General features: G+C 39.7%; 1 protein-coding gene across 5 annotated transcripts in view; it reads right to left on the bottom strand.

Moving 5' to 3' along the window:
• Nucleotides 1–1,020: 1,020 nt before the first annotated feature.
• Nucleotides 1,021–15,000, bottom strand: part of LOC138026613 (keratin-associated protein 9-1-like) — a 14,214-nt gene continuing 234 nt past the window's right edge. The window contains exons 1-5 of one of the 5 annotated variants that reach the window (XM_068874035.1): nt 14,874–14,990; nt 7,661–8,184; nt 7,016–7,252; nt 3,448–3,723; nt 1,021–2,139 (exon numbers count right to left, since the gene is read on the bottom strand). In XM_068874035.1, coding sequence (XP_068730136.1) covers nt 1,774–2,139; nt 3,448–3,723; nt 7,016–7,252; nt 7,661–8,098 — 1,317 coding nt within the window. In that variant the 5' untranslated portion in view covers nt 8,099–8,184; nt 14,874–14,990 and the 3' untranslated portion in view covers nt 1,021–1,773. Of the gene's footprint in view, nt 2,140–3,447; nt 3,724–7,015; nt 7,253–7,660; nt 8,185–9,039; nt 9,131–12,221; nt 12,707–14,455; nt 14,596–14,873; nt 14,991–15,000 lie in introns of those variants that run through there. The other 4 variants (XM_068874033.1, XM_068874037.1, XM_068874034.1 and 1 more) reach the window with 4 other exon arrangements.

Genomic DNA, 15,000 nt, shown 5'->3' with positions numbered 1-15,000 from the left:
CTCTCCTCTTCCTCCCCTAACCGTGTTGAAACATTCAACTTTGTTATCGCGAATGTTGAATGAAGTTGAAACCGTTTTCTCCCCTTCTGCGCACTAATCGGTCTCTCAATGAGGTATCCATAGTAACAACCGCGGCTGCAGCATGGGACTGAACAGCCGTTGTCGAATGATGTGCTGAAATCGTTTGCCAACCCCAGCAGTCAACATCGTTGAAAGTCGTTCAGCAAAATCAAACGGATGTAGAAGCAAACGCCGTTTTTTCCCGAGCCTTGGTGGCTCACACCAGCAATTCTGAGTGAATGTCTAACAAGAACGATTCTCCCTACAGCACTGTTTCACATAAAGACAATGTCATGATGCCATTTGAAACACCAATCACTGCTTAACAAGGTGCACCTATTAATGTGACGTAATAGATTACTATGGAAACAAAAAAGGCCATCTAGAAATACGCTATATTTTGCTTTTAAACGTTTGTATCTTAAAACGAAATCAGGGAATCCCAATTTTTATTGCTGGAAAGTGATTAGCAGGCTAAGACCTTTACAGTTGGAAAATTTTAAGGTAGCTCTTAATTCGCTCCAGGGAATTTTTGTTAACTTTGCAGAGATTTTCATCATTCTTTATTGGGATTCGTGGAACGACAAATAACCCTTAAGTATTCATTTCAGTCGATATCGATCGCTACGGCCAATTTTCCATTTTTTTCGTCTGCAAGAATTATACCTGCATAGAAAGAGATTGTGCGAAACCTGTTGCTTGTGTTCGTGATAGTCGTCTTGCGAAAAAAGGAAAGGAATACCTTTCATTTGGTGCGCTTGTGAAGCCCCGGTGAGTCTGCGCAATGCAAAATGACAAATACAAATATATACTTGATTGACCGCTCCCCAAAGGGGGTTTGTTCATGCAAACTGTTCATGGAAATAGTCGATAATAAGGGGCACAAACTCCATCACCTTCTCCCGCCGCTTAATGCCATAACCTACAGAACTAGGAAGAGCAGAAAATTTAGAGTTCCACTTTGTAAGACAAAGAGATTTTCAAGTTCGTTTATAATGCATTACGCCTCTCAGTTGTTGAGATCTTAATATAACCTTTAGCTACGTATTATACTATGTTCATACTTTTATACTTTTATTAACTCTAAGATGTGTAAGCTTTCGTAAAAAAGTTTGAGTTTAGGATATTATATTACATTGTATTTTACATGTTATTAACTTATTGTAAATAGTTTTTACAAGTAATTCAGTCTTTTGACTGCGATTTGTATTTTAATAAACGCTTTATCTATGTATGTATGTATGTATGTATGTATGTATCTATCTATCTATCTATCTATCTAAATTACTAATCTTCAATATTTTGTCCATTTTTGTCACTTTTTTTCAAGTGACCCTTGGAGATGGCGCAAACCGGGCGAAATCTGTTCCTTGTGTACGTGATAATTGTCTTGCGCGGAAGGGAATATCTTCCATTGGATACGTTCGTATGTGAAGCCTAGCGAATTCGTGCGTTGTGAAACAAAGGGAAAGAGGATCGATCAGTAAAAAAGTTGGACCAAGATTGTCACACCAGTCCCGATGGAACTTCGTTACTTTCAGATACCTTGTTTCCCGACAAGGGTAGTGAGGCATTGTTGCTATATTTACACGAGAAAGCTGAAACATGTTTTTGCGTCCTTAAAATGAACGTTAAATTTGGACATATCTCGTCAGTCGTTGATTTCCAGAAGACATCAAATAAATCGTGAATCTGCAAAGTCATTGGCTGTTTTCAATAAATAAAGGAAATCATGATGATGCATAAGATTTTTACACCCAACAAATTATCCCACAATCTTCTTCGGCCGTTGGAAGTTCTGACGTCATCGGTTGTTACTTCGTGCGTGCCCGGTGAAGCTTTGAAAAAGACCACATTATTTTGTTTTCTTCTCTGAATTCTCGAGATGGTGCAGTTGTTAGCCGGGCAGTGTTGTTTGCAGGTGTCTGCATCTGTAAAACAAGTCAAATTGCAGCCACCTCCGGTGCAATTCTGCAGGCAATTCAAGCCGTGACATTCCAACGAACAATTTCCGGAATTGCAGAGCTGGACGCACGATGGTGAGTCACACATACCTTTGCACCCTCCTTTGGGACATCGCTATGGAGATAAAAACGACGAATTTTTTTATTCAGAGATAAAGTTAAAGTTTGATCATGCACAGTGGGGAGTAATTGAAATAGGTCCTTGCCTGAGAACAGACCATAGAGCTGTGCATACAAAAATGATATCTTTTGTTCCCTTTTTCCAGTCTCAGTTTCCCAGGATCCCCGGGTCTTTGGTCAACTAAGGTCACCAGGACAGGAGTAAAGACTCTTCTATCGCGAAGGAGTTTTGTAGGGAATAAATAATAAAAAAGGGTTCGAATGGAGAGGAATGTTTTGGTCCGGCTCTCAGGGAATGTGAATTTCAGTTAAGCCACTTTTTAGGTAAAACGCAGACGGAATCATATTTCCAGACACATCCGCCTAAGACCAAGCAAAAAGAAAAGGTGGCGGCATTACCCAATGCGATGTTAACGCGTTCTGGTAAGCTTATATGAAGTCATCACGATGAAGACGTTAAGGGAAAATGACATCTGTTTCTAAAATCACGTTCTGAGAATTCACAGAGCCCGGCCTAGTTGTCTATCTCTCTTTCTGTCTCCTTAATTTCTCTGAAGCTCCATCAAGGAAGATTGAGGCACGGTGGAGTAATATCGTGCAGGGCTCCCGGCCGCAGGCTGGCTGGGTCGAGATCCCTCTGTTAGGGCAGATTCACACCGTACCACACGAATTTTCTACCGGTTGAAAATTCGTGCATTTAGGGGTTTCATTTACATGGAACCACGCTAAACGTACGAAAGTTTATAGAGGCCTCGCCGTTCAAAAAATTGAACGCCCAGATCGGGGATGAATTTTCAGCCGGTAGGGTTGAAAATTTAACCGGCGCGCTGTGAACACCTTGACCGTCTAAATGTTTGCACGGCAAAGGCGTGGTTGCATGGATGCGTGGAACCTCAGCTACTTTCGTTCGCCTTTCTCTTTTTTGACGCCTTTTTGGATTTCGTAAATTAGCGCTCTGCGCATGAACAGATGGTAAAACCACTGAAAAAAGCTAAGCTTTAATCCGGTTCGTCAGTTCCGTGTGAACAGAGCGAAAATATTATACGGTCCAGTGCGAACGAAATGGGCGGTCAATTTTTTCAATCAGTGGAAAATTCGTTCGGTACCGTGTGAATCGGACCTTAAAGTGTTGCTTCCTTAAACAAGAAGACTTACTCCACATGGTATCTCGTCACCCAGTCACCCAGGTGTATAAATTGGTTCGGGGCACATACGATTGGGGCTAACCCTGCGATGGACCAAGCTATGCCGCTACGGCCGTGCAAGCCTTTTCTCCTTCAATGCAGAGAGGTAGCTAACATACCTGTATGCATTGATCCTTAGCCTTGCAAGTCATGTCGCAGTTTCGACCCTCCGTGCATCGCTGCTGGCATGTTTTGGAGTCACACGACTGTTGACATTTTCCATCAAGGCCACACGATTGTTCACACTTGTCTCCGGTGGTACAATTTTGCTTGCAGCTTCCCTTGCAGCTCTGGTAGCAATTGAAAGAGGCAGCGCAGTTTTGCTTGCAGTTACCGTTGATACAGTACTGGTAACCCACTTGGGCTCGAATTACCATCGTCTTTGCTCCGCCTAACTATGGAGGGAGTCAATAGCACGTCACATAAATTTACTCTTTCATTGCTAAAAATAATTGCTAAAAAAATCAAGGCTTGTTAGCCGCCAGGAGAAAAGAAAAATGCTCGCAACCTAACGCGCAAGAGTATATGGGAAGCTCATAGGCTAACGCTAACGCAGATTTCACAAAGACTTCTAACTGTGCTCGCCTTCGAGGACCACCTGTGGAGCCCTTGCTATAGACCGAATGCATAAATGGCGGCCAAAAAAAAAATTCTTTTGTGTATGTGCTAACGAGATGCTTCTGTGAAGCATACACTGGGTTGCCTGTGGTACATGCCACAGAAAATCAGAAGGCACTTAATTGTGTGGTATCAGAAACCCATAAGGGTTGAAACGTGTAACGCGCTTTCACAGCTTCCGAATATTCAGTGCGAACTGATTGGTTGAACGTTTCAGTGCTAAGTACCATATTTGGAAACCCCTTGCTCTTGTTGTTCCAAATATGTTACTTAGCAAATTGAATATTCAGAAGCTTGTTTCCAAGCACACAAGGGGCCGTTACACGTTTCAACTCTTATGGGTTTCTGGTGGTATTGAAATACAGCATTCCAGTCTCTGAAGAATAACAAATAAAAGAGAAGCGAGAAACATTGGCTTCTGGGCTGACATGTTGATAATTTTCAAGTTCCCTCACAACTTCTTTTCACCACAAGTGTGCCCTCTGAGCAGCTTTGTAATGATAAACTTCACTGAAGTCAAGCCCTGTTTCGCAGGGTTAGTGTTAGGATGGGAGACCAAAACAATAAACCCCTCCCAAAAAACAGAAACATCTGACCGAAAATACTATTAACGCTAACAAATGCGAACTCAGTAAGGTACAGATTTTGTTAGCTTGCTTTATGCAAAACAAATATTGATGAAAAAGCAAATAACTATTGATACATAGTTTTCAGAGAGAGCAGAAGGAAGTTTCCCGTACGGTATATCGAGAATAAAATATTTACGACATGAAAACAACATTAATTTTGAACCGTGAATATAGAATATAAAAAGTTACGATCAGCGACAAACATTTTGGGAGATTTTTGCTACGTTGAAGTAAATTGCAAAATCGAAAGTGACATGGCCGGAATTCAGCGGGCGCCGTGATTAAGTTACCGCGGCATGTTTACTCGCCCAACAGTGAAGCATCTGTGTCAAATGATGGCAAGATACCGGGTTTTTGTAAGTTTCTTTTTCTGTCAAGTGTTATAAAGTTTGACAATGAAATGAGCGAAGTCAAAACAAAGATCACAATCGCCCAACTCTTGTTTATGCAAAGTCAAAATTTACTCTCCAAGACGCGTACGACGTTATTTATCACCAGGTAATTCCATCATTTTGGAAATAGCAGCTACTTTATTATTCATCTGCGTCACAAGTTTTCACTGATTTTGGGGCTCATTTTGTTGAAACTCAAGCACGCTTCCAACAGGCCTGTGAACCCTTCCTGCTTACAGAGCAATACTAAAAAACTTCTCCCACATCACATTTCAACCTTAAGCTCGAAAATTCAATACCCAACATGATATTATAATTCACAAAGGCAGAAAATACCAAAGAATCCTTTTCCAGCGAAACATTTATTGAAACAAACAACATATTTGCTCTTAGAGGCGAAAACCTCTTCCTATTTCATTGCGTGCGTGAAGACAAGAAACTCAATCGTGTCAAATTACCATGTACTTCAGGTAAATACAACTCACTTTGATTTCGTCTCGACGGGCGATAGATTGTTGTCGAAGTCCAGTACTCGTCGCTTTTGAGATTCCTGCCTAGTTTATCCAACTGACGTTCCATTATTGAGCTCCATAAGGGTATATTTTGTTTAAGGATCCACTAAAATGCCATTCGCGTTACATGACTTTCGACGCCATTGCAGGCTAAGTTAATGATTCTACTGTGTCCACCAGAGAAATCTACGCAGTTCCACTACCCTCTCGATCCTAAGAAAATACGCGCAGAAGGCTCTATGCACAAAGACACCACTTACCAGGGGAGTGACAGGCAAGACTTTTACCGACACGGAAAAAAAAAAAAAGAAAAATTAAAAAAAAGAAAAAAAAAGAAAAAAAAGAAAACAAACAAACTAAACGCAGACCTCGACTGGGTTTGCCCATAGGCAACCCAGTAATTAGCCTCACTAGCCTCGTTTGCATGGACAAAATATAAAAGAAATGTTGCTTTAGAGCGAGGCTAGTGAGTCTCATTAGCACATAAACAAAAGAATACCTTTTTGGCCGCCATTTATGCATTCGGTCAATAGCCAGACCCTATCCAGGCTAAAGTTGGACCACGAATACCATAGTACTCTAGTTTAAGTAAGTTTGTGTGCTACTTTATCGAAGGCTTTAGAGAAGTCTAACATCAAGAGATCAGTCTCGTTTCTCGAAAATACCACGCGTATTTGATTGGATAAAATTATTTCTGCCCTTGTTCCAAACGAGCCTGGAAAAGAGACAGTTCTCAGTTATCTCTTTCTGAGGTATACAACGTTGATACCAGCTAAACGTGTACGCGTTATAAAGAGTGTCTTTAAACAATACTGGTGTACTACATTTTCCCCAAGAACAAGTAATTGGTAACCGAGAGATATTGAAATGACACTCTTCATAATACAAGATGAGCACTGACTACAATAAGAGACAACAACTTGAGCTCAAAAGCTCAAATGAGTGAACAAAAACTCGAATAAACGAAAGTTTGGGCTGGAATTGCAAGCCCGTGAGCTACACAAGAACCATTTCCGTGATTTTCTTCTTCTTATCCGAAGACAGACGACATTCAACTCCCTACCAGGTGATCTGGTGACGTAATTTAGAGGACTGGGAAGAAAAATTTTAAAGCCGTATCCCACAACCGCCCGCGGCCTTAGGTTTCCTGCAGTATTTCCATCGCCAAAACTCAACAGATCATTCCGTGCCTCCCAAATTACTGAATGAACATTCAAGTGGAAACCGCGGAGATCTATCCTCGCCTCTGCCGTGATGAATTCGAAAATAACATTCAAGGCCTCGCGCGGTTGTGGGATACGGCGTTAAAATTGTTCTCCCCAGTCCTCCGAATTACGTCACCAGATCACCTGGTAAAGATGGACAGCGGAGGAAAATAAAGAAATACGATGAACAGCATTCATACAGTTTAAGAGAAAAAAATGGGAAATAATGCCGTCATTTTTCACCTAACTCGGAGGTGTCGGCCTTATAGTGGAGTATGCTTAGAGGTCCTTAGAGAAAGATGATGTCACAAGTCATTGACATTTCTCTCACCTGTCTACAGGATCGTTCTTTGCTCTCACAGTAAACCAATGGGCACATCTTGAAAAATGATGTACAATGCTGAGAACAGTCGTTCCTTGTTTTGCATTTCATTTTGCACTCTCCGCGATTGCAATACTGTCGGCATCCGTCCGAGGCGCATCTCAGCGAACAGTTGCCTTGGTCGCAATCTTGGTTGCAAGAGCGCTTGGCATTGCAGCTTGCTTGACAATGGCCAAACCAACAAGACTAGTGTGTTGAGAAAAATATTGATCAGACAGGCACATTCGAATGAGCACTGATCTTGAATTCGTTATGATGACACACGATTTTACTTTGCATCGTATTTTACAGCAGAGCGAGAAAGCGCGTATTTATCCACCCAGCTAAAAGAATAACTGCGACTTGCTAACTCGCATTTTCCCTCGCTTTAGCATAGGCTGCATGCCTTTGCTTTGCGCTGTGACAGCGTTATTTGATTATCTACCCATGATGTTGTGACGATATCGCGGTGACTGATTACGCCAATAACGGATTGCTCCATGTCACTTTGTAAGTTCGTTCGCTACAGTTGTCATTAAATCAGCTGAGTTTCAGGATATTTACCAATCTATTTTCAACTTTGAATGTCCAAGAAGCAATTTCACAACTACTCACCTGTTTACAATGATCTCCAGTTTTTGGACATTTAAGCTTGCACGATCCCTCGTTACAGATCTGCTTACAGTGAGAAGACGATCTGCAGCTCATGTCACAGGCCCCTACGTCACAGTTCTGAGTACAGTTCGAGGTTTTACAAAAGATTGATCCCAAGCATTTTGCAAAAGACTCGCAGGTCTGATGACACGTCTCCTTGGTTACACATCGCATGTCACATCGGCCGCTCCAGCATTCTTGGTCACATGACTTGAGCGGTGATTTAGCTTTTGAGCATGTCATATCACAGTCTTTGTTGCATTCTTGTTTACAAGTGTCGTCAGCAGCTGAAGAAAGTTTGCAATGGTTGACTTCAGTCTTTGTTTCTACTGATTTCATTACAGTTGCAAGAAACAATGATAACTTAACCACTGAGGATGAAGAAAGTAACAAAACCATTCTCTTCTTTAGCTGTAAAACGAAGTGAAATCCAATGATACCGATTGTCCCACTGTGTTGGCGAAATATCTGAATCGATAGGAACGCTGTTGAATTAAATTATATTAAAATTAAATTTACTGTTTTTTGCATAAGTTGGTAATTTCAGGTTGTTGTTTTGCAAATGAATGGAAATGCTTGCTGCATGCATTTCAGTTTTTGGTGGCGTAGCCTTTGCTGTTACCATAGTTACTGTAGTTGCTCAATATCTCCACTATGAACTCTGAATCGGCATACTGAAATAATTCACGATAAAAATTTGATGGATGCATCATTTAAAATATTATCTAAGGGTTAAACGTGAAAAAAAAAATTGAAAAAGACACCTTATTTGTTCAATATTATTCTGACACTTTTCCAAAGAAAACAAAAAAGTAGTTTGAACGTCAAAATATTTGCGGACGTGGCCGTGTACTTTTGTACCTATTTCTCATGAGAACTACATTCAACCAATCTTTAGACAAGAAAACGAACTTCGGTACAAGTTTATGCAGCTGTTTCTATTTGTTTGAGCGCAGAGCAAATAAGCAACCATTCTAAACTTTGTTCTTTGGTAAGGGACGTTCTCAATATTCTCTCACAATAGTCATTTAAACTGGGCTTTAAGTCTTCATTGTAAAAAATGTATTTTTAAAGTTGAGTGTAAACTTAACTAGCAACTGATAGAAATCTGTATTTTCTTCCTTTCGTTTGATGATTCGAGTTCCTTTGTGCATATTTTTAGAAAAATTGCTAGGAGACCTTATCTCATTTCAAGCTTAAACTGCTTAAACACCTTAGGTGTGACAAAACTAATACTCATAAGCTCGAGCCTTTGAGTTTATCGTTACGAGCAGAATTCCAGTGCTAAAATTTGACTCCCCGCTCATTGGAAAACAAAATCAACCTACAGTAAGGCTTACCGAGGCCGGTAGTGTTCCTTCTAGCCCGCTATTTTGGTCTGTCCTCTCACAACGACGAGGTAGTCAACCCCCTGCTAAGGTTCTTATGTTAATTACGCCTTTCACCAGGTGTGTTTTGTTTATTTCCACTCGTGGTTTTGGTAATTAGTTTGTTTTTGAACAATATTCGTAGTTGGCAATTTTAAAAAGGTTGTATATAATAGCAATGACTTGCGTCGTCCCAGTTCATACAGAATTTCCAAAATGATGACGGTCATGAAAAAACGGAACCATATTAAGCTGGGCTGAGGAAATTGGTTGTTTAATCATAGTTAATATGGTTTAATAATTTGTTTCGATGATGCACAATGAACATTGTTCATTTCACTCGAGCCTTTGAGTTTATCGTTACGAGCAAAATTCCAGTGCTAAAATTTGACTCCCCGCTCATTGGAAAACAAAATCAAATTAAATTGACTCGGCAAGTATGAGGGATTGCGAACTGAGTGGAGCTCAAACGTCTTCAGTGCGTACACAATGCTAATTAACTAATTGCTTTATATCAGTTATCACACAGCTGCGCTCGACACTAATTTTCCTAATATATTATTGCCAGTTCCAGCAATTCAAGGGACATGAATCGAGTCATCAGCACGAACAACAAAAACGAGTTAACACATTCTCATGTACGTCGTTGGATTGCTTGAATATGGTTGCTGCGTTACAAAGCAACATAACCCAAAATTTCCGTTATACTGAACTATTTAATTTTTTTTGCCGCGGCGGTAAAACCTAAGGAAAGCAACCATGAGTTTGAACCTGGTGTGTTTACCATTTTTCTAAACCTCCCACTCGGCTTTGTAAAGACGAGAACTGAACAAACTACTAGAATTCTTCCTCTACTACATCAAACACCGTGACCCGAGATTTAGATAGTATTTAACATTTTGTTCTTTCTAAAAAAATCTTGTATGGGAAAAGCCGAGGTTTTTGTAACCTACTTGTCTTCTCCGTCCTCGAAAGGTTTCATTTGACTTAGGGATGACAAGAGAGCAGGCTTACTTGTTTCGGCTATCGAGCGAGTATTTTCGCGGAGGAGCCGCCCTAGGAGAAGATTGAGACACGCGAGAAAGAGACCTCGACTTGACTTGAATTCAGTTCTTTATCTTGCTCCTGTCATAATGCGCAACTGACCTGGGCAGATTAGTTAATGGCGAGGTTTCTTTTCTTTTCTTTTCTTTTCATTCACAGACAACCTACTGATGCTGAATTAGTCACTGTTTGTACATCGACCGCAACTGATCATCTACTACTTTTTTAAGCTGCTACGCCCAGACACTGTTAAAAATACTTCTGAAATCTGTTCACCTGTTTGATTTTCAATGCGGTCTCCTTGATCGGTTTCAATTTTCCATCTCTCTCCTACCACATTAAAGTTATTGGAAGGCAAGACTTAAATCAACATTTCTAAGATATTTATAATATACTTTTTCAAGAAGAAGAACGTGTGTTTCTACTCACAGATCTATTGGCCACCTTAATCTATTTTCGAATGGTTCTTTCAAGTACACCGTCATCTTTCTCAGAAATATCATTTGACATTGTCGAACGGTTGTAACACAGGAGAAAAAAAAATCAAAAAACAGTAAAGGCCTTTAACTGACAAATTCGTTGAATAAACCGTCATTTGAATCTTAAATTAACTTTTGTATGTAGACCCAAGAGACGAACACGGAAAATAGTTATAATGTCTTTGTCTTAGATACATGTGGTTGACCGTGTTCACAAAACATTGAAACTTTGTTTACGGAATTTCCATTGGTAAAGCGTGTCTGTTATCGTGGTAAACGAGGAAAAAACGAAGTTAAATGATGAATTAGATTAACACTGACAATACGTCACTTATGTTCATGCAGGTGACCCTTGGCTCACAGAATTCGACATTATCAAAGTACACATGAGCAGAGAATAAACACGTAAATATACTTTATTTACAGCGGAAATGCATTCAGCTACGAAGCTAGTTCACGGGCAATCCTCTTAAATATGCTGAAAACTAAAAACTACTCAAACAAATCGAAATTTGATTAGGAGCCCAAACCGACAAGGAGGCGATTCGCAGTGTTGTAGAGTTGAATCGGGAGTCCAACGTTATTATGGACTAGCAAAAAATGTATGGTGGGCAATGACTTCTTCCTGGTTACCGATTAACACGTGCTCTCATTGTTCTTTCGTGAGAAGTTATGACTACAGTAAACGAATCGACACGAGGATTAACTCCATGTAATGGATTCCGAAGCTAACAGTCTTGTCGTTTTCTTGATGCAACCGACAAATTTACTGTATGTTCTGCATCTTTCTAAACAATCTACTCATTAGATGGGAATTGTTAACCCCCGTAACTGAATACAAAAAAGTATCTCCAAGAGAGATATCTCTTGGTATCTCTGAATCATCCACCACCTAAGAAGTACATTCATCCAGCCGTCTTGCTTAGGCAAAATTCAGAAAAAAAGACTTTAAAAGCTGTGACCGCGATGTCGACTAGAATGTCATCTCAAAATATAACTTCGCATGCACAGCCATAACTTTTTCGCGATTACAATGCTCACGTCATACAATGTGGCTGAATTATTTGTCGTCGAAACCTTAAATTTGGCGATTTCACGTCGCTGATATGCAGAGTACCGCAAAACGATGTGCTAAAATGCGTGCGGCGCTATTTCTTTTCCTCCTTCAACCAATCATGATATAATTGCTTTGTGGCGTTGTTTCTTAAAATCCCTTAAGTCCACTTTAAATTAATTAAGGCGTTCTCAGTCTTTACAGATCCTGGGATCAAGAGAAGACAAAGACATGTATGATTGGTTCAATGCACCAGTTTCACCGGCGCCTTTTGCGCACTTATCTCGAGACAAAAAACGCTTTGGATAAAAAAAAAAGTCGTAGTTTCGTTTGAATCCAAGATCACATTTAATAGTGCACCAAAGGTATTTTTCATCTTCTGTAGCTTGTTGTTTTCGACAAAAACATTCAGTATTACGAAACATCCCCTTAGAGATTTTTAAGTATCGTTGATAGGGACCCGGTAATTTCTGACAGAACGTCACCTGAAATTAATTTTGCACGGTCGTTAGTTTTCCGTGATAATTCCCGATTTCGTTCACGTTGAAAGAACTTCAGATAGAAAGTTAGTGACTTACTGTTACACGTTCAAGTTGTCATCAAAACCTCAAACTTGGTTTGTTTTGCAGACCACAGCAAAGAAATGAACCGGCTAAAATTTGTGTTGCACGTAAAGAACGATAATTTTCTTTAAAACCCATATTATTATTGCTCTACTCGGCAGGTACTTCCTTAGCTGTAAATGTTGTCCTATCCTCCCACGGGCTCTGACGCAACTCGAAAAGAGTTCTCTGTCACATATGACGCACCGCAAGGATGACTCGCGGAACCAATACCACTATTTGTTAACGACTTGCTCATTGATCTCGTACAAACGACTACATTTCGTTCTGCAACTGGCATAACCATTCCATAGCGTGCTTTTGTGTGACTAAAATTGCACAAATCATTTTTTCCGTAACAGTCTTTTTTTACAGAAAAACTGAAGGCTGAAATTGACAACATTTGAAAAATATCTCAGTAATATGTCAATAATATATTCAAATTAAGCTGAGATTTTATTTAGAGCGATTTTAAATTTTGCGTGTAAATGGGAATTGGAACAATACAACTGATAACACTTGCTTGATAGCCATATAAAAGTCTGGTGAATCTTGTACTTTCCCTACCGAGACCTAACGAGTTTTTGAGAGGCAATTGTGTTCATTTTAGGTGACTATCATGAGCCAAAGTGGAAATAACATTAAAATTTGTACGAGGATTGGTAAATGTATTAAATATATTGCATAGTCACATCATCATGCAGTAAAATATATTGCAGAGTCAACTAAGCTTATTAAATTTAAATATATTGTTGCACTGGTTTGAAACCTCACTTAACTCATTATTTTTTTAATTTCCTATTGCGATAGTCAACACGCATAAACAAAGCAAACTCGCTGTTGCTGTAGATGTCATTGTTAGCGCAATTGATATTGAAGAGCTCCATCGTCTACCTTGAAGTTAATTTCATTGCCAGTTTGTCAGAGATCGGCTCTCCAGCCACATATGAGTAGACTTGGTTCGGTCCTTAGCAATACATGAACGCAGTTGTCATCTTGTCATTGCCGCGGGAAATTCAAATTAAAGGGTAATGTTTAAAAGAAGTTGTAAATTTTAATACAACAACCGCCCAGGAAGGTCCAGGTTGTAGGGGACTTAGTGTCGTTTTGTATTTAACAACCACCTTAGGATGAATCGTTAAATAAAGACCTTTTGATCTCGTTCACGTTGAACAATATGGGAGAATTTTTTTTTAACTGCACCGATGCATAAGTCAGTGATGAGGAATTAAAATGAAGAAAATAGCAACTCTAAATTTTGCATAATCTCCTCGTCGTCAAAACCTTAATTTAAATCTAGTGATTTCACGTTGTTGTTTTTCGGTGTGAATGTGCAGTAAAGAAATGTACTCGGAAATGCGTGACGCACGTGCAGAAAGATTAAACAAATTATTTTTTGGCGTTGCCGTTAACGTAACTGTCTTCGTTCCCTTAATTCTAAAATTTGTTCACGTTAATGCCATGTGCAAATTCTTTCTTGCAAACTGTGTCAAAAACTGTTTTTGTTTTAATAAGTTTGTAATGATTTCGAACAGCACGAGTTCGATGTGACCTCTAAATCAATTGAACAGTGTTTAGAAGAATACCACCATAAATTTAGCCTGTTACGATACACCATCGCGCGCTGCAAAAAAGCGAACACGCGGAAAGATCCCAGAGCAAGTAAAAAAAGTTAAATATACCTTTATGCTAGAGTAATACATGTACAATCTTTATACGCGTACGCGGTTATGACGGCGGGGTAAATAACCTTTCCTCTAAACCACCCATTTGCATTGAAAGATAAGCTTTCAAGATATTTCACTCGATTACATGGCATGGTGTCCCCGTTATTGCCCGGTCAATAACCTTCATCTAATATAAGCAAGAAATATCATGCACAGTCATGCAGGTAAGCAAATGTCTAACTTTCAATTTCATGTATATTCGGCATCCACCATTCAGATATACGAAATTTTATATCTTCGGGCTAAACTGAAGCTATCATCTACTTCACTAATTCGCTCGCTTTCCAGCCAGTGAAAGATAAGTTCTTCTGGTCGTTAAAATTCACACTGGAAAAACTGGGGATGAGAAAGGAAAGATAATTATTGACGCCTTCGAGACATTGATGTCCTTAAAAGAAAATCGCCAAAAAGGCAACTATTGACATCTTATTGATCAGTAAAATGTTCATTTTACTATCACCTACGACTTGTGCTTCAACTCACCTGGACAATCAGCATTCCGAGGTGTTAATTCAAGTAAAATGAACGGCATCTATGCTAACACCTTTCAATTAATTTGATTAACATGACAAGGAGATCTTTGTATGGGATTCGTGTTTGTACACTGCACGAACAAACTTTTCGCGTGCGCCAACCTGCTTGTATTTGCCGCTTTGTTTTGCGCCATCAGCTTTGTTTTATGTTTCGGCTGTTTAAAAACACGTGGAGACACTCAAAACGTCTCATGCGTGAAATATTTTCAGTTGCAATGCATGGGCGCTTTTAGTGCAAAACAAAAGTGACCACCGAAGTCAAGATACTGCCTCCATTCATAGATCGACGCACTGCATATAAATTGAAGTTCACACACACGATTCAGTGAGCAACACTGGCACTTAAAGAACGGAGTTTGTAAGCCTACCTTCAATGAAAGTCCCGACGTGTTTAAAACCCTAGTCGCGGGGGGAAACGATCATATCACCCAATACTTATTATTCTAACAATGAGAGGCTGCACTCTTGTCACACATTATTTGAACAAATCAGAAG

This window comes from Montipora capricornis, chromosome 12 (genome assembly GCF_036669925.1).
Source record: "Montipora capricornis isolate CH-2021 chromosome 12, ASM3666992v2, whole genome shotgun sequence".
Lineage (NCBI taxonomy): Eukaryota > Metazoa > Cnidaria > Anthozoa > Scleractinia > Acroporidae > Montipora > Montipora capricornis.
Note: the sequence above shows the minus strand (reverse complement) of the source record. Positions and strands in the feature narration are given on the sequence as shown.